General features: G+C 34.8%; 1 protein-coding gene across 2 annotated transcripts in view; it reads right to left on the bottom strand.

The window, feature by feature from the left end:
- LOC113988582 (dystrophin-like) overlaps nt 1–21,165 on the bottom strand; it is a 463,871-nt gene that overhangs the window by 76,056 nt on the left and 366,650 nt on the right. For both annotated transcript variants that reach the window (XM_039382875.1, XM_039382874.1), the window contains exons 16-17: nt 15,322–15,497; nt 5,905–6,028 (exon numbers count right to left, since the gene is read on the bottom strand). In XM_039382875.1, coding sequence (XP_039238809.1) covers nt 5,905–6,028; nt 15,322–15,497 — 300 coding nt within the window. The remainder of the gene's footprint in view (nt 1–5,904; nt 6,029–15,321; nt 15,498–21,165) is intronic.

The raw sequence follows: 21,165 nt of genomic DNA, 5'->3' as shown, positions 1-21,165 counted from the left end.
ATTATATTAATTATCTGTAGGTTTTGTAGGCCAATAAAATCTTGTACCATTTCACTGTACAATTTAAATATTTTCCAAATTAAAGTCTATTAATTCTCTGCAGAGATCCAAAGTTTCTTATGGAATCTTAATTAATACTACTCTGTCTATAATGTCAGGTATAATTAACATGAGAATAACTACTGAGAACTGAAATGAATCAGTAAAACACTAAAATATATTGAAAAATTCTACTCTGTAGAATGTCTGTAATGTCAGGTGTGTAATTATCATGAGAGAGCACAAATGAATCATAAAACCTCCTCATAAAATATACTAAAACTTATCTTTTTAACATATAAAAATGATATGACATCAGAGCTTGTGGAGGTGAACCCCTCAGGGCCCAGTAACATGCTTTATGTGCAGGAAAATGTGGAGAAATCTCCACCTCTCTCCTGAAAGATTAAAGTTTTCAGGTCCTGGTAGAAAATATAAGCACTGTATTTGAAGTCCTTAAATAAACATAAAAATTTGGTACATATTAAACTTTCTGTCAATTATTTTTTTCCATTCATTTTTATGTAATTAGCATATATTATGAAAATGAAGGTCCAGCACCGGTTACAAGAAGACAATCGCTTACACACAAAAAAGCACAGTGCAAGCCAAAGGAGAAAAGCCTGTCTTCTTGTTCCTTGTACAAAGACAAATTATGTGATCCTGGCAGAAGGGAGGAAATTCACTCTAGTTACTTACAGCACTAACCACATAGTCCCTGATATCAGTCTGTACACGTTGCCATTCTATGCTGAACTTGCAAACTGTGTCTTGGATTTTTAAGATTTTAAAGAAGGATTTCCGTAACCTTGCGTAAAGTGCCTAGAAATGATGGGAGCAGTACTGGAAACATCTCTCATGTATCTCTTAGGCTCTATTTTCTTTATTTTTTGCTTTACTGAAGGGAACCATACTCTCAGCTCAGGTTCGCTCTTGACACCAGTGGAATGGGAAAATTTTGAAGAGGTTTGCGAAGTTTTGAAACTCAGATTCTGTACACACCTGTAACAGACATCTTTTGACTCTAGTGGCAAAGCCACTTCAAAGTATTTCCAAATATTTACTTCCTCCTTTTTTAACTATTTTTGTTTTCTGTAAAAGATTTTTTAGAAAAAAAAGACACCAGTAAGAGAGTAAAAGGTTGGCTTTATGGGCTTTTGTCCAAGCAGGGATTAATTCTATTTTGGACTGCTTTCTAACAAACAGTGCAAATGTATTATAGCCTAGTCTTAATTGATTGAAAGACATTATAAATTCATCTTTAGCTAAATGCCAGCCAAAGGCGGAAAGGCTATTTTCAGAATACTAAACATTTTATTTGACCTTGGGACTTTAGTTGGCAATTAATGACTTTGTAACCTAGAAAATTCTGCTGGTTGGAGAAATTTGGATGTTATTCATGTATCAAATCAACATCCTATTTTTAGAGCTCTGTGAAAGGGTGCAAGGTAGTAGTACTCCCTGACCTCCTGTGATGGTGACCAGTTACCCCTGAGGGCAGGAGAGGGCAACATTGTCATCACTAGCTCTGACTGTGATTCATCTCTCAAATATACAGGCCCAACAAAGCATGTCTGAAAAAGGTCACTAAAACAAAACAAACATAGGAGAGCGGAGTTACTGAGAATGCCAAGAGAACAAATTTAATTGTCTGGAATATCTGACATTTTCCCTTACATCTGTTCCTTATATGTTTATCTTTGATTCTGAAATTCTAGGTGCTGCTTCTTGGCTAACCAAAACTCCTTTCAAGGAGTTTTATTTCCAGTTTATTGTTGTATAATCTGAAATCTGACTTATTAAGCAAGATTTTCTATCAAAAATTGTGGGTGGTTTTTTTGCACCTGAATCTTCCTATATTTGAATTTGCAATATTGAAAGCTTAAGAAGAACAAAAAAAGGTCAGAGTCATTGTTAGGTCTGTTTTTAGTAAAATACACATACTAACTGTAAACTTTTAATGATGTGATGCAGCATAACAATTTTTACAGCATTAATGTTTGGATGTCTTCATTATTTAGGAGTAGTATGGTTGTACAACAATGAAACTTATATTCCTATGGCATCCCAATCTCTCTGGTCAGGTAAGGCGAGGGCCTTTGTAGTAGGGAAGGACTATAAATATTTTTGCTTCTTCCCAAACAGGAATGGACTTTTGCACATGTCTAATATATTCAAGCTACATAATAGATCTGCCAAAGGCTAATTTCCTGCCAGAATATGAAGAGCAGCTGGCTTAGCAAACAGTGTCATCGCATTTCATACAGCCTGCTCTTGGCTCTGTCTCCCCCAGGCCTTCTCTGAGCTGGGATGAGAGCAAGCTTTTGCACTTGATGCATCATCAGTGATGGCAAAAGAGATTTCTTTGTGGCTTTCATTTCTGACGTCTGTGTCCCTGTATCACGCAGCAGATGCTCTTCCACTAAATCTTGTGGAAATGACCCCTCATCCATGAAAAATAATGGGCAGGAGCAAGCTGCCACAAGAAAAAAAATCCTAGTAACCTTTCCTCAAAAGAACAGCAGGAAAGAAAGTCATTATAAAAAGGGCCTAGGACTCAGCACTTGCTATGTTAGGGAACAAATGGTAGATCTGACGTCAGCCAAGCACAGGTGTTCTGTGCTACACCAATGTATATGTTGTCATATGGGGAAAAAACCCTAAATAAGACAGTAAGGGTAAAATGGGACTTCTGCATGCATTTGTACATGGTGGCATGCATGCTCATACGAGTACAACAGTGGTGTATGACTATGTATGTCATTACATGTCCTGGTTTTGGCTGGGATAGAGTTAATTTCTTCTCAGTAACTGGTACAGTGCTGTCTTTTGGATTCTGTATAAGAATAATATTGATAACATTGATATTTTGGGCTTTGCTAAGTTTTGTTTGTCCTAAGTCAAGAACTCTTTTGTGTCTCATGCTCTGTCAGTGAGAAGATACATAAAAAAACCCAGAAAAGCTGGGAGGGGGCATAGCCAGGACAAACTGGTCAAAAGGGTATTCCACACCATAGAATGTCATGCTCAGTGTGTAAACTGGGGGAGTTTCCTGGAAGGGGGGCCAATCTGAGTTCAGGGTTGGGGTCTGGCTTTGGTCAGCTGGTGGTGAGTAATTGTGTTGTGTGCATCAGTTGTTTTTTGCCTTTTATTCCCTTTTTATTATCATTATTATAATTTAATATAATTATATTTTACTTCATTTCAATTATTAAACTAGTCTTGTCTCAACCTGCAAGATTTACTTTAGATTCTCCTCCCCATTCCACCAGGGTGGGTGGGGGGAGGTGAGTAAGCAGTTGCAATGGTGCTTAGTTGCCAGCTGGGTTTAAAGCACAACAGCACAATAAAATCTATTTCAACTATCACTCATATATGTTTTCCTTTTTTTGCATTTCATCTTTTTTTATATGGCTTCTTAAACTTTACTAGTGATTATAATATGTTAAAACCCACAGTATCTTATTTTCCACTGATTTGAAGCTCATTTTGAGGGAATTGAAAGGAAAAGTTTTAGCAAGCATCAATGAACTGTTCAAATCAATGAACTGAACAGTACTTTCTGCTTTGGCTATAGTTTTAGGGATAGATACAGAGAAAAGACCAGGAAAAGCCAAATCAGGATAAGTTTTAAAAGCTGGCAGTTATAAAAACTTGGTTTTTAAACGTTTTTTTAAAAAACATGCACAAAGACTTCCACTAACTGAAAACCATTCAACACAGAATCCATGTAGTATTTGTCAAGTGCCATCTTTCAGAGTTCTCTCTATCAAATTAATACATGTAATGAGAAGGTTTTCTCCCTTAGAATACTTAAAAACTTCTAAATGTAACTTGATTTTCTCAATAAAAATATTCATTTAAAAAGCAGTGACACCTTTGAAATTAAAACCAGTCTTGTTCTTTAAAAATATTTTCAATATAATGATTTTTCTTATATCTATTTAGAATTATTGGTTTGTCTCAGACTGCTCCTGATACAAAGCAGATCCTTTTCTGCACTACTTTACTGAAAAGAAGCTGGAAATTGGTCTCTTGACAATTCAGTTATTCAATTTCCAAAGAGGTCAAAGGAACATCTTTGCTATCTCCTGCTATTCTGAGTGTCTTGAATTCAAACTTACAATGCTCATGCACTGGTCAAATACCACAACTCTTCCTCCAGTTTTATATATGTTTTATATACATTATCACCAACTGAAACGAGACCTGAACAAATGTGGTAGGTAGTGGCTTCCCAGCCCCAATGTTCTCTCTCAGAACCAGCAAAGGCGAGGCAAGAGCTAGTGGCAACTCCAGCTGGGACCAAAGGAGGGGCTGTGGTTCACCTACCTCCACCCCTTTAACTGCAGTGATCACCACCTACTTGGAAGCAAATAAAGGATAGAAGGAGGAAGGTGAACCGTGGCTCCTGGATCCTTTAATGCTTTTATAAAGTCTTAGAAACTGACAATATAAGGTGGAACATCATGTTGGTTAGGGAAACCTGACAGTGCAGGTATCCAGTGTAATATGTAGGCCAAGATGAGCTAATTTCCATCCTTGTAAAATTATGCATTCCTCAAGATGGGAATATATGAAAGGGAGATGAGTATTCTGTTTCTATTTTTTCCACTTTCTTTTCTTTTTAAATTTAACCTACAATGAAGATTGAAGAACTCAGAAAATTAACTATATATCTATTTATATATTAGATGAATCCCAGTAACTCAGTATGGAAGCAGTTGAACCCATCAAATCTACTCTGTATATTTGATCCATTTTGCATATATATATGTATTTATGTATATTTCACGTAACATGAAGTGGTGGCATGAACTAAATTCAGGATATTAAATTTTAATTAGTACTTTCCAGCAGTAATATTATGACAGTATTAACAACTAAAATTGTTGCCAGAAAACTATGATTTAACATGAAATTTTAAAAATTTATATTTAAAATCACAAGGTTCCATGTTCCTTAATCTTATCTTAGCTGATTTATGATGGACAAGCAGACAATGAGAAAAAACAGCAGCAAAACCAACTTCAATACAGTAACTTATTCCTTCTGTAGGTGTTCTAGAAGTATTTATCACCATATGTTTTAATGAAGTTCCATAATACACTATGCTGCTATAAGAGTTAATCATCAAAAAGAATTCCCCTTTCTCTTACTCGGAAAAGATAGGCATTTTTTCACTGAGTTACAAAAAATAATTGGGGAAGAAAATTTGTAACGGTTTAGTTTTCAAGGGCTAAATCCAGTCATTCAGACTTTAACACATATACACAAGCACAGCTACTCCTTAAGCAGCGTAGAACAATTAATTCTGGCAGAAATAGACAAGAACAGTTTTTGATTCAGGCATGTTACTACAATAGAGTAAAAAAAAACCAAAACCAAACCAAAACAAAAAAACCCCTGTGAAGGCTGGTGATTTTCATAGATATTTTACAGCACTGTAAAACAGAATAGATAAAGATTTTCTTTAGCATACACTAAAGTGACACTTTTCACCTTCTTCAATTTATGCATATGTAACGTCTAATTAAGTTCTTAGTATAGAGTGATGATGCATATTTAAGAAATGATATATAGGCTTTGATTTAACTTTACCTAAGACTTTCATAAATCTAGAATACCTTAATTAAATATGAATATGTATGAACAACAACAAAAATAATCTATGTATTCACACAGCCTATGTAGCAATTCTGGTGCCAAAACTTGAAATTCACAGAAATAGTGAGCAGTTCTAAATTTATCTTGGACAATCAATGCTTGCCAGTCTACATTTGAACCCACTTAAACTTGGACTTTGAAAGCCCTTTGACAAGCTAATACAGACTAACAGACGTATATACAAGCACTTTCTCCTACATTGACTCGTTCTCTGAGATCTGAGAGATTGCCTTCTTTTCGAAAGATTGCAAACTCGGGACTCTGAAGCACGGCTTCGGAGCGGGTCATCCAGCTGTGGAGCTCTGTTGTGTCAGAGTCAAACCTACAAGACAGAAAAGTGCAAGGCGATATTTAATTTCCACAAAGTTTCCGAAAACAGGATTTCACAGTAAACATGTTTAACCCATTGTTTAAACAAATGAATAAGCAGCAATTTCTCTCAGCGAAAGACAGTTTTAAACCCCCATATGTCATTAGACAGTTCATGAAACTATTCAGTCTAAAATTTAGGAGCACAGCAATACTTTTTCATTTTTAAGACCCTGATCTGACAGCCAAACAGTAATTTTCACAATAAGGATTCTAATTTTTCAAGCTGATGTTTTTAGAAGACATGAAACAAATGTCTCTCAGAGTACCACAAGTCCTGTCGGCTTAGCTGAGGATGTAAGGCCTATCTGGCTGACTAAATGCAGCCTTCAAACCTGTGAGATTTCTGTCCCAGCTTGTGCTGAGGATATTATGAAGGATATTCAAGCAGAATATTTGACTATAAGAAAGGACTCTCTTCTGGTTAAATCAAATTTGTTGTAGAATGTAATCACTAATAAACAGTAAAGTATAATTTTCCTACAGTTAAAGCTTTAGAAATTGAAATTAAGATCCCCAATTCTCTGCACATACTTTATAACTAGTTTTTACTCTACAGTCCTCTTTAATACAGTCTAGATTCTTTCATCAACGCCTTTAAAACTGATCTTAATTTTTGTTAACAAGATAATGTGTCAAAATGCAGATATTTAAATTACTGATGTATACAAAATTCAAATGGTGATTCAGTATCTACTGTAGTTTTTAAAACAAGAAGCTTCAGACAATACTTTTTCTCAGTTGTGCCACACTGTCTGCTTGATTGCATTTCTTTATTGAACTATATGTTTTAATATTTATATCTGCAGCTGATTTTCCTTCTGCGGCAACATAGAGAATGCAATGGAACAGAAAGACCTGGGGGGAAAAAAATCCTAGCTGTATCTTTAGCTTGCTTTGTGACTATAGGTTGTATCATTTGCATACAATTGAAAAACTACTAACAACAGTAACTTGAACAATTATACCCTTTTATTTTATAAAAATATACTCCATTTATACAAGATCTAAAATGTAAGGATGTAAGGTAAAATCAGGTGATACAGAATTCTACATATACTGAAATGAAAACTGAATATGAGAAACAGTTCCATGCTTTATCTAATATTTATGTCTTCCTTTTTTCCTTCTGCACTGTGATTTTTTTATTCATAAATAATGAAAGCAAAAGAAAGAAGAATCACACACTGTCTTAATCCCAGTCCAACATCCTATATTCAAATTATAAACTCCTAGGAATAATTTTGATAAAACAATTCCTGATAATACTATTTGAACGCTTATCAAAGGAGAAAAAATGTGACTGTGAAGTAATGGAAGGTGCAGAAATCTTCATTTTTATAAAGTACTACAAGTTCAGAGGCAGGAGACAAAATTCCCAGATGGTTCAAGGAATCTCTGTGTTGGTAACAGATTCTAATTCCTGAACTCAAACTACGCTCCCAGTTAAGGGCTTCCTACCTCAGCTCTATTTCTGATCATTAAATCAACTGTAATTCTTGAAACATAATGTTATGTAAATTATAACTGCATATTTGAGGATCACAAAACCCTAGAAGTCTGATAACAATGAAGACAAGTTTTTCAGTCCCTCAGTATGAAACTCCCTTGATTACAGGTAAAATTGCATGACTTCTAGTATTTGCTCCATTCTGAAACTGCAGGTAAGTAGGACTGGTGAGACCATATCCCTGGAAATTAGCCTGGTATTACCCCAGTATAGGATGGAAACTGGCAGAGCAAAATATTTACCAGTGATCATTTCTTAAATAAAAGGACTTAGCTCTTGTCTCTGCAACACCTTCCTTGGAAGAGAAATGGGAGCATTTGGGACAGTTTTGACAGTACAACAAAATAATCAGGAACACATCTCATGGCCCACTGAGCCATCAGATGGTGATAAGTATTAGACACAGATCTTTAATGCCCCTTCCAACCCAAAGCATTCAATAATGTGATATGATTCTCTGATATGACAGAGCTGATCTCACATAACGGATGGCTCTGTCACTTGGAGTTTCTTCTGGAGATAAATATCACTCCACAAACAAAGCCTACAGCTCAAATAAAAGGGCAAAAAAGAGGGGACAGAAAAGAATTAAAATACATAAAAGTCTTCTAAGTAGCATTTTGCAGTACATAAATATCCTTAAGATAAAGATGCTTTTCAATTACCTTGGGGGAAAAAAAAATTCTCTCATGTTCAGCTTGTATAAAAGGAGGAAATACAGGTAGAACATGGTATTCAAACATTCCACTATAGTAATTGCATATTTCATTTCTGAGGACAGCTGCAATTACAAATTATATTAGCTCTAGATTGGTATAAAAGAATCAATAGAATATTTAAATCTCCTAAGTACAACAATACTTTTGACATAAAAAAAATGCAAGATTACCTTTCGGATCCAACAAAGTTTAACGCATGTAGAATTTGTAAAAATAAATCTATGGAAGATAGATTTGGAAGATGTTTTCTTATTAGTCTTTTCTATGTCTGCTCCACCAGAGAGATACTACCTTTTACCGGTCCCACTGCCCTCTCTTTACAGGCCAGTACATGTCAGCTGAGTCCAAATAGAGTCTCTTTTTACTCCAGAGCATGTTTGAAAAAGCATGTTCACATTTTTAGTCCACACTGTTCAAATTTTCATGGAAATCCCCAACAAATTGATTTTCTGGATCATCCTAAGCCATATGTCCACTTCAGATTCCCATTCCAAACTCTTACTGAGATCACCATGTATTTGTTCAAAATTAATTCCTTGTTCTGGCAGCTTTCCTTTTCTGTATTAAACACATTATAAACCTCACCTTTGAGGCATTTCACAACTTAGTTGTGTCACGTTTTTCTCTTTCTGTGCAGGAAACTCCAACTCAAATACCCAGCAGAGTATGACACTCTAGTCCTAACAGAAGTTCCCTATCTAATCAAATAACTTCTGGAAATCACCAAGTAACAACAAGAGTTATTTTGTTTATATTTCACAATAAAAAAAATGTATTTTTTTATTAACACTTAAAGGGTCAACTGACTCTAAACCTTCAGTTTCTGCAATATACCTTATAAAGGCCTATTGTGGTTCTTACAGCCACCATCATCTAGAGAAAGACAATTGTATATTTTAAATTTATATTTCTGCCTTTTCTTATATACTGCCACAGTAAGATGATGATGTATACTTACACAAACAAATTCAATGTTGAACAAGTTCACATAGGAACACAAGGCATGAAGTATCTTGCTGTCATGTGGCCACCATGGTGTATAATCTTATCTCTAAACTGAATGAATTTTCGACTTGAAACTGCTACTATTTTACAGCTACAGTGGTTTCAGTACTTTATTCTTTCAACAGGCACAATTTCCTTCACTCATTTGTTTTTTCAGTTCCCTCCCCAAACAAAATCACACTGGGCCTGTCACCACTGTGTATCTTGGACAGACATAAGACCATTTGCCTACATATTGAGCTGGCAGGGAACGATACAACTTTCATCCAAGCACCACATTACTGAATTATTTCATTTCCATGTCTGGACTGAAATGCCCAGCTCACCAGAGGTCTTTCTCAGCTTGTAGCTCCTCACTGCCTAGAACATATCAAAGAACAACTCTGCAGTATACGATGCCCATTGGCAGAATTGCTCTGAGATAAACTAAGTCCCTACTGTCTGTCTTCCTCCTCTGTATTTGTAGCTGATGAACCATTAGCTGATAAACAGACTTGTTCTTATCTCCTAATTCAACAGCTGATTAATCCTAACAAATATTTTTACCTTTCAACTTTATTTAGTTCAGTTGTCAAATAATTTTATTTCCTTTTGGAATGATACTCTTAAACTCCTTTTACAGTTGTGATACTATTCAGTTTAGCCTCATCAGCATTATGACCAGCACATTTCTGCAATGCACACCAAGGCATGAAAGGAAATACTAGATTGATCCCAAGTGTATATCTCCAACAGAAACTTCAATAGTACCATCTTATTAGTCTCATAGTTTTCCTTCTTTAGCCGACCATCCATCTTGCCACTGGGGTACTGTACCTTCCCCAGCCAGAGCAGTAATTCCTAAACTGTAACAAGGAATGCTTTGCAGAAAATCTGATAGATACATGATATGTAAGCAAGTCACTTTCAGCCAAGGCAAATGAAAATCTAGAAGTTGTTTTAGAGTGTGTTCATTAAAACCATTTGCCTGCAGCAAACAGCCAGTGGCTAGAGGTGGAAAGTAGTTTTAAGTCCATGGCTTCCAGTGAGAGCCCGCTGGTATCACTCCTATAATATAACAGGTAATTTCAGATGCTAAAAGTGAAGAATACAAATTCTCAGTGTATTTATCACTATGCTATTTCTCACCTCACAAACAGGATAAAGGGTTAAAACTAATGAGCAATAAGAGGTTATAAAGTGTCCATGTTACAGACCTCAACATACCCATACTTCTTACACTCCAAATGAAAATATTTATGTCATCATAATTTTTCCTGTGATACATTTTTCTACAGAAATCCAAACTTTTCTAAGAAATGAAAATATCCTATAATCTCAAATATAATAATTTGTAAAGAAATGAAGGCTTTTGTCTTTTCAAAAAATTGTTTTAACACTTGTTAAATAAAAAAACCACTAGATGGAGCAACTATCTTATTTTAAGATGCCTTCCTCTTCAAAGGGTATCGTCTCTTTCAAATCTTCAGATTAACATTATACCCATAATAATATTATAACAAATAGACTTTCCTTGGAAACATTAGGAAGCATGTACAAAGTTATTTACTAAATGGCTAAGAAAAGTATCTTTGGACATTATTCAAGCACATTAATAGTACAAATATGCTTAAATTAAATGTTAAGCATCTCTAACATGTTTGCTGTTTAAAAACTTAACATGAACAATTTCCAGATTTTGCTACGATACACAACTAACCTGTTTTTTCCCAAAATATGTAAATACCATGAAAATGAATGTTACACCTTGCAATCCTTTCTCCTATTTACATTCTTTCTTCATTCTATAACTTCAGTGTGTTACATTTATCTCTAGTCTTAATGCCTAATACATACTTTCAAGATTTTAATATACAGCTCCAAGTATTTTATCTGTCTCAGTTTCAAATTGATTCTTTTGGGAAAAGGAGCTTTTCTTTGCCTAGTAACAGAACTTAGCATGTGCCTGAATTACTATGACATTTTGAAGCACTACTTTTGAGGTAGTTTTAGATTTTTTGGGGAGGGCAGAGGCAGAGTTAAAAAAATGTAATCTGCTTCTTATCTATGCTCTCCACCACTTATGGCAAAAAGTTGTTTTAGGAGGCAAGAAAAATCAACAGCTACTTTCCCATGCATTCATGTCACAGTGAATTGGAGCAATGGAAATGTGACATTCGGTCCCATGTATGCTATTGGTCTACAAGTCAAATTGCTTCTCCTCAATTTCTTCAGTATAAATGGAGATTCTCATACTTTCAATCCTGCCAAAGTACTTGCAAATATAAAAGTAAAAAGTTTTCTAGAAAGTTTGATGCTTCAATCTTAGCCATTCATTTTTTTCTCCTCAGCTTGGAAGTTGGAGACCATATTCTTACATTAACTCAATATTCACAGAGTGGCCAAACTACTCTTTCTTCCTCCTTGAAGAGGTTTCTAGAATTTCCAAAATATGTATTTCACAGAGAAGAAAATCTAGAGTACAAATCTTTCAAAACATGTGGCAATTGATGACGCATTTATTTCAGGCATACTCTTTTACAGCAACAATGCTGACTAAAGCTTGAGGAAAGATGAAAGAAGCTGACGAAACCTGAAGCATTATTGACTATCTCAAAAAAGCCCCAATGTGTCTTTCCCTCCCAGGCCCAAAAACACCATAAAGGGTGTTGTAGTGTGACAGCAGAAAGCAGCCAACACAATCTGTTTATTCACCTTCAGAAGCCTCTGACAAGCCTTTGATAATTGCTAGGGTTTTTTTTTTTTTGTCAAACAAAAGCTAAAGAGTACATAAACATCAAGTATTAGTCATTAAGTGCTCAGGGAAAATTTTGAATGTAAACACACACACACAGTATAGAACAATGTAGGAGAGGTAGGTTGAGAAACTCCATCCTCTTTTTTATTTAAAAAATCAAAAGGTATGCAGTACTATGGGCTTTGCTTGCCCTTGGGTGAAGCTACAACTAAATAAATACAAACACCCTTGAAAGATCTTGTGACCAACAACGGACTAACAAAACAAATGACTGGCTGTTTGGGAATACAACCATGAGATTCTCCAAGCAAAAAAAGTAGTGATCGAAAAGGTGTCTAGTCACCAACGAGCATAGATATTTTAGCTGAGCACCCAAATTTTAAGATGAGTTTTCTTCTCCCATGATTATCTTTATACTTAGTATTGATTTACTTTTTCTTGTCTTTGAGAAAGACAACACCATACTGTAAAACGTATTCGATTTCAAGACTGCATTTTTACATATTAATTAAAAACCGTAACAAAAATTGTTATTTTAAGCTGTAATTTAAATTGGACTTTCTAGAGAAGAAAGGTCCATAAGTTGTTGTTTTTTCCTTTTTGGTCTGTTCAGTCAGAAATGCCAAAAAATGAAATCCTGCCTTCAGATAACATAACCATCATTCAACCTGCTGCCCAGCTGTGGACATCTGTAACATTGCTTACTTTGCACATTACCATAATGTAGGTCTACTCAGAGGTATAACAGTCACATTGAACTAGTTCTCATGTGCTGGTATAATTGCATTGTTAAATCCAGTAACTTCTGCACAAGAAACGATAGTAAGACCATATTAAAGTGTATCAAACAGTTAAATCCCTTCTTCATTCTACAATTCAGATTTCTTTCCTGTCAGATTAAAATAAAAATCTAACCTGTGCAGCAATGAAAAGGACTCTGATTTTAAATATATAAAAGAAACCACAACTTACTCAATTATCTAAAGTCATCCTAGACAAAGACTGAGAACTAAAGATTTTTCCATCTTGGCTCTTATACAAAAATTAAACAGAAATTACATGGTGAATGTCTATCTCTTAGATATCATTAAAATAAATCAAAATCCGTCAAAACCTAGTATGCATGGTAAAAAAACCCAACTCTTTAAATTTGGTAGAAGATCTGCCAATAATATATCTACATACAATCACAGTCTCAAATTTGATAATATGTCCTATTTTCTGTACAAGGATCAATCAAATTTACATATAACATTGCTATTTGCAGTGCTTTAAACAGACAACAGCTTGAAGAATTTATAATTCTCAGTTTATATAAAAAAGGGGATTTCAGAACATAAACAATTCCCATAATCCAGCTACTTTTTGCCCCCTGGTAGTTTGTTTGCATGAAGATTATGAAGTCTGTAGTCTTCTGTATCATGCTTATTTTATTTTCAGTATTAAGGTAAATCAAAAGAAAATGATCAAGAAGGAAAACGTATGCTAACATTACATATACTTGAGCTGAGAAAGGAATTTCTACTGCAAATTGGTTTCATAATAATCTACATATAGCAAAAATTTTCTCACAGAATTGAATAATATAGGCTTAAAGAAATCATTCTACTTCATCTAGTTTTAACTAAGATAATGCTTTCCTTTATAACAGTAGTCTTTTTTACTTCCTTATCAAGTAAGATCATTCCAAGAACATTCCGTTTGGAAAAAGAAAAAGTTAAATGTTTTAAAATAACAATTATTGAAATACTTCAAAACTGCAGGAAAATTTTCATTCTTAACTTTTCAATTTCAAAATAAAGAACATCAATATTTTCATGGTAGGGATCATGCTATAATAAAGGTTTACTCTTGCATAAAAGCCAACAGGGTCTCGATCCTGGTTCAGATCTTTGCACATTACCGCTGAAATATTAACAGGAGGGCTAATGCTTATAATTTCTGTTAAGTAACAGCAATGTCATCTAAGAATTCCTTGAAAACATTCAAGAACTGCAAGTCTGCTGATAGTCATCACTGTGCATTATTTTGAGTTCTTGGGAACATATTAGCAAAATGCAACTCTCACTACCATTGAATAGTGATCTGGGATATGGGAAAAACAGATTCCAAACTAGGACTCTGGAGATAGATTCAAGTCATTCAAGTTAAGCTAGTGAAGTTACTTATTTGGGATAAGTACTTTCCATAGTAATACTTATCCAGTTTAACAAAGAGGGGTGAATCACTCTTCTTACATCACATATACAGCCTTTTTAAATAACGAAGCTCTACTAGAAACCCTACTTTTAGAATGATCAAAGAGATAAACCCCATTTCAGATGCTTATGTGTAAGCAAGTACCTATTTTTTTCAATTATATAATCCTTCAATTAAAAAAAAAAAAAAAGATTTCTCCTGTTCTTGGTATATTTCATTCTTCTTAATAAGTTAAGTACTATTTTACAAGAAAATACCTTATCCTTGTAAATACATTGAACAAACAAAGGTATTTTCTATGGAAATGAGACACTCAATGCAGTTTCAGGTCGCTTTCAGGACTTAAATCTGTTACCTTGGAATTCATGTTTATTTGGATATCAAAAAATATTTCCCAAACAAACATTACAGTGAACGTTTGAAGTCTACCTTCTTAGCACCTCATTTAGAAACTTACTGTTTGAGTCAATTCTACGTAAACACATTAAAATTTTTTCTCATGACTTCAACCCATGTTTAACATCAGTTGAAAATCCCTTGTCACTTGTATTTGAGTTACACAGGAAAAAATAATGGTAATGCACATTTCACCAAATATTAACTACCTCTGCAGAACTGTTATTTCTGCTGCTGACCCACAAGCATAAAAAAATACATGAACTTTAGAAACTAGACAATATCTGCACTATTAGTATTCTAACCATTCTTCTTAAAGAATGTAAAAAGCTAAGAATTAATGGAATGCTTCTTGCCCATCAAGTTTCAAGGCTATAGTCAAGTGGGATCCCCATGATGCCATACATAAGGACTTCAACTGACTATAATTACTATGCAATGGTATTGATGTAATTGTCAATATTCTGTACTGCTAAATAGTTGGAAGAGAAGCACAATATAATCCATAACTCATACTGAGTAAAGAATTATAATAATCAATTTGTACCTTAATAGAGAGAATGGAAATATAATTTTAAGCTAAAAAAAGTATACAGCAAACTATTGCAGTCAAATGACTGTATTTGCATTTTCATCCAGACTCTACCAGTATTCTCTCTCTGTCTCTTGATGATTCTCACCTCTTCCTAATTTCTGAATCCACAAGGAGTTGTCTTTTTTTGTGGGGTGGAGGTGGTGGGAGTTCCTCTTTAGCATGCTTAACCAGGATTTGTTCTCTTGTGGTCACCATAGTTACAGTTTCCATTACAGTTGTCTGTGTTACTGATGTCTGAGTGGTAGTGACAGCCTGCGAAATCTGTGAAAAGTATAAAAACACAGGTCACACATTGTTGGAAAGCCTTCAGTAAAGATTGTTTGGAGTAGCAATAGAAAATAATGAGGAACTGCTCCCATCTGATCATAGGCTGACCTTCAGAGAAAAACATTATACACAACCCAAAGCAGATTGTTTTATCCAACTCATGCCGTGTGAAAAAGATACCTGCAATAGTCAATATCAAAATCAGGAAGGATTCTAACGGAATTAAGTCTCCCTGTTATCCGTGCTGAATGAAGAGAAGAAATGAATGGTCAGTTTTGTGATGGAATTGAATGATAGCATATATATAAAATGTTACTATTGCTAAATGTTATCCTGCCCCCATTCTGAAAATTTGCTCCTTGAGAAGTGATAAAGGTATGATAATAGCACTAAAATACCAATTACTATTCTTATGGTTTATAAAAATTTTGAAATAGAATGCAATTCATCATAACCTACTTGCATAAAAGGGCAGTTAATTTTCTGTCAGGAAATCTTAAATTAGAAAACATGCACTAGAAGGCAAATTAATTTTCAGCAGTTTTATTCCATAATTAAAAGCAATGTTAGGGGGTCATACCAGATACTAATACATATAATATGTAACTCTGTAAACACTATCAATCTGATGCATTTAGCTTTGCCCAGTAATATGAAAAAAACCTCTTTATATAGCTGAGCTGCACTGAAAAAAAAAAAAAAGAGGAATATTTTTTGCTCATATTTGTTTGAAAGACACTGGTTGTACATGTACTGCCCATTTATACATCTTTCCATATAACACCAAACTAGAAACTTGTGACTTAAACGTGGGCAGCTGTTCTTAAATCCCTTAACTCATGAGAAATAGGTCACTTCTTTTTCTAGTTCTGTCAGATGATGGCTCATTTGTCAAAATGCTCTAGTTACAGCTCCAATGGCCACCTCAGTTTAAGGGCAGTGAAATGGAAAATAAAAGGAAGAAGTTATACCAGGAGCATAAAAGTTTGTGCACCAGAAAACCCTGCTTCTTTGTTTACTGCCAATACGTGAGAATTAGACTTCTCAATTCAACAACAGAAATGGCAGTATCTAAAATTCCATGAAACTATAAACACATACATAAATTATCTATTAGTTCTTGCATCAGAAACTCAGTAAGAAAATTGAGTCACCTTAGTTATTGAGACAGTAGTGTTTCTATAAACAATGGAGAAGAGGCATACTAGGTAAATAGCTCATAACAATGCCTTCATTCATTGAAAAAAAAAAAAGTAGAATGACAAGGAAAGGGAAATACTGATAGCAAGCAGCCTCTTCAGAGCAGGCAACATCAGCAAAGCTAAAAAAAAAGTAAAAAAAAACCAAATTCCTGCCAACTTTGCTGAGTCCTTCACATGTCTTCTACACAAAAGTCTTCCTGTTCTTTCTCCAGTCTTCCAGTGGAAATGAGGAGTAGGGAAGTCCACTTCCATTGTACTTGTGGTGCTACTTCTTACTTAGAGCAGTTAACTCAATGCTATGCTTCCACCTCTAGGAATTACCAGCTGCCTAGGTTTTAGAGCAGAATATGGACTACTCAGAAGACTAGAAAATTGAGATTCAGAGCAGATTTTTTTTTTTAAAATCTCTGGATTATGTCAGTTGAAGTAAGCTGCTTGTGACCTGCAGGGATTTAGCTAATGCATGAACTACCAAATTCTCTGGAAGAGAAAAACACCCACTTGACTTTTTAATCACTACGATATTATGTATTAGTGCTCTTGTTTTAGTTCCCTCAACAAGATGTACTGATTTTAATTTTTTTCCTACAGAAATCACAGTAACATTAAGTAAACATTTCCTTATAGTTTTCTTGAAACCTCATACAGCATTCTTTTCAATTTATTTTTAATTAATTAGAGTGCAGCAGGAAAAGCAAGTTAAAGTTTCTGATGTCTAGCATTCTGTGAAATTTGAGGATAGCACCTGATGTCATCTTTCCCTGACTCTGCACCTTAGAACAAAAAGTTTTGGATACAGTCTCTCTTTCCTCTTCTCATAAAACTCGTATTACACTCAGTTTTATCCAAAAATCAATGATAAGCTGCTTATGACACCTGGCAAGGTCACACCCTGCCATGTTTTCATTTGCCAGTCAATACCAGGGTACAGTTTCCAGTGAAGAAGGTGTAACACAGAATAAACCACAGCCAGGGGACTGTAGGAATCATCTGCAGCATACTACCAATTACACAGGAGTAGCAGTTTCAGTTGGAGATTGGGAACTGTGCTGCGATGCAATTACCATATGCTCAGAGCAGTCAAGTCACGATGCTGTGGGGGGTAATGATTTACATGTCAAAACAGTAAAGAAGTATTTTTCACGCTTAATCAACAGGAGTGGAGGTTAAATACTGTGTACTTCAAAAGGAGAATGGAGATGTGAATTTGATGTTCATAATCATTCTAATTAGAGACAGGGTAAGACTAAAATGTACATTGCAATCCTACTCTGCAAGATGAAGCCGGTTCACATTTAAACAGTGCATGCACTTTAGTGAGTAAAGGACAACCCTTACAAATATGAGGAATAAAAAGAAAAGAAGTAACTTTCACTGACTTCCCTAGGGAAAAAAACAAACCAAAGAACTGAAACAGCTCCTTAATCACTGAAGTGGTTATGTGTTTCATGTATTATTCAAAGATGGTCCAAATAATGACAGTATAGTTTCTTCATCCCTTCTGAGAAGGAGCAATACAGACTAGGGTTTTAACCCACTAGAAAATCATATGGAAAGTGCTAAGGTGACTCACAAGGCTGCACATTAAAAGGCTCTCAAATTACAATGCTTGCCTGCAGTTTCACATCAGCAAGCCCATCTTAGGAACATGTTAAAACTCATCTCTTTCAGAGTAGACAAATTTAAATCTTCTTTTTCATCCTCTATAGGCAAACATATGTACAATGTGTATATAGCACTTCAGTAGTTTTATGTCATTTTATTTCTCATTTATACAGCAGCCTACCTTTAATGCCATCATTTATTACTGCCTTTGGAAGTGCCCTCTGTCCTGATAAACTCATAATTTTCCTTTACACTCACTTTTGGAGCTGTCATATGTTCTTTGATGAAATTTATCTATGTGAGTGGGGAAGTTCAGATGAGGAATGGTGTTTTCTTTAGTTTGGAAAGATTTTCAGTACAATTTAGTGAAGCATAATCAACTCAGCAAAGCTGGGTTTAGAGCTTCTAGAAGCTATGCATCTAGTCCAAGTAAGTTGTCCTTGTCCTTGATTCCACTGTGTGGTCAATGAAGGAAAGCTGACATTTTCATGATGAGGACAAATTGCTTTTTAGAGGTATTTGTCTCTCTCTCTCACACTCTTGCCATCCACTCTTGTAACAGAAGCTTCAGACATGAGTTCTGATTAGATGCTTAAATTCAACAGTAATTAATTCAGCTAAATGTGGGAGGACTCACATTCTACTTTCTGCGCTTTTCCTTTGGGATGTATAACTACTGCCTATGTCTAGTTGTAGAATCAGCTTTGAACTGAGCCTGAGGTTGTCTCTTCCACTTAATTTCTTATTTTGTTAACAAGTTAATCATTTAATGACACTTTAGTAAGAGAAAGAGGTGATACAACTAAGGACAAAAACATAATTGCGAAGGTACTATAAGAATTATTAATCATAGAATCATTTAAGTTGGAAAAGACCTTTAAGATCGTTGAGTTCAAGTATTGACCTAGCTCTGCCAAGTACACTGCTAAACCATGTAAAGTTGATTTTGAAGTCAGTATCTAAGCTTGATGAATAAAATGTGCATTTTCTGATAGATCTTAGTGAAAAATGTTCTATTTGTCACTCTCTTCCAAGTCTCTTCCTCTCCAGTTCACAACTAGAGAGCATAATGAGATATTGTAAAGGCAAGCTTTTTCTTGCAGCCTAAACTGCAAGAAAATGAGCTCTGTAATAAATAAATGTATAAACCCACTAACATTATCTGCCCTGCCTAAATGGCAACAAGTACACCATCAGTATTTCATAGAAGGTACAGCTAAACTGTGCAACAGCACCTTAGAAACTGGTCCTTCGGTTTGCACTGACTGCAATGCCTCTAGAACATGAAGCAGTATGTCCTCAACAGCATACCAATTTTGTCCCAAGAAAAGCAGCTTCTCCTTGGAGGAAAAGTTTATCAGCTGAAGGGTTCTGCTATGATAATAGTTACACTGTTTTGGGAATCCAAAGCATCACCCATCCATGCAGATGTATGACATACACAGCCTCAGGACTGCTCACTTCACAAGGAGGCCATCTTTTCCGTAATCTAAGTTCCATTTTCAAAACCAGTGTCTGCTTTTAGGATCATCAATCTAGACAACTTTTGAACACTTTGGAGTGACTTACTAACTTTTTCAAATCATGTGACCCTAGCCATCCCAAATTCAAAAATGCATCTCTGGATTTTCCTCTGCATTGAAACCACAGGTTTCCTACAGCAAATATACAATAATTAAATAAAATTTTCAATCATAAATGCTGTGTAGCACGAACTTCTGTTACTAAGTGAAATTGTGCCCTTCCCTCGTTTTCCTCCCTTCTATTCTCTCAAACTGATTCTTCCAACTTCAACTGATTTTTTCCAACTATCACAGAGCAAACTGAAATATCAGGGTATGAGTTGAAAGCAAGGTTATTGAGAGGTATTCAGATCACTACAGGAAGTATAGCAGTTTTTATTTAATTAACCAGAAATATTAATATACAGTGACAAAAAAGGGCAGAATTCTCAAGGGAATTGAATCAAACTGTCCAGAACTATGAGACATCCTCTATGGACAGGACAGAGGTGTATGGCTGTAACATTCTGCTCTCTGTTATCATTAAAAAGTCTTTATGTCCATTTCCATTTCACCAGTCACACAATGATAGCACAAAAATAACTCAATATTAGTGAGATAATGGAATGGGAAAAGTGAGCTGATTTGGGTTTAAATCCAATAAGAAAAAGATGCTGACAGAAGGCTAGGCAAAATAATTGGATATCTGTTTGGGTACTACACCAGAGTGCTGAATTTATCTGGTTTAAAACCTCAATTTCTTTCTCTAATACATTACAATTAACATACAGTGGTCAAAATAATAGCAAATGATATTTTTTCATTGGCACTTTAGTTACAGGTATGGATTGATTTCTTTATTTTTCCAAGAAGCTTCTCTTTTTTGTGGCCTCTGTTTTTAATCTGTAAATCAGCATAACATTCAGAAGTAAACCAGCAATCGATTATAAACTTTTACTGTTGAAAAAGAGAAAAACGTTCACTTTAACTAGCAGACAGTTCTTACAGTAATTTCAGACTAAGTGCTATTCCACAGAGACAGTCATTAAAAAAGTGCATTATTATAGGTTAAAAATAAATTAACTGGAAAGGGTATTTTCATTACAGATTGTATCATCCCTGAAAACATGGTTAACAATCCAAGAAAGTAATCAACACTATAAAGACAGATTAAAAACTAAAGAGATAAATAAAAATTCTGGAAAGTTATATTGCTCTTATATTATACTGTCCTAAAAATAAAATATGTCTTAAGCAATCATGCAGGGAAAAAAATTAAAACAAGATGACAAACAGCACCAAAACTACTTCAAGTATTTGACTGTCAAAGGATAAAACTGATAAAACTATGGT

The sequence above is a fragment of the Pipra filicauda genome, unplaced genomic scaffold, assembly GCF_003945595.2.
Source record: "Pipra filicauda isolate LSUMZ 115617 unplaced genomic scaffold, ASM394559v2 scaffold288_size945232_pilon, whole genome shotgun sequence".
Taxonomy (NCBI): Eukaryota; Metazoa; Chordata; class Aves; order Passeriformes; family Pipridae; genus Pipra; species Pipra filicauda.
This window is presented reverse-complemented; position numbering and strand designations above follow the sequence as displayed.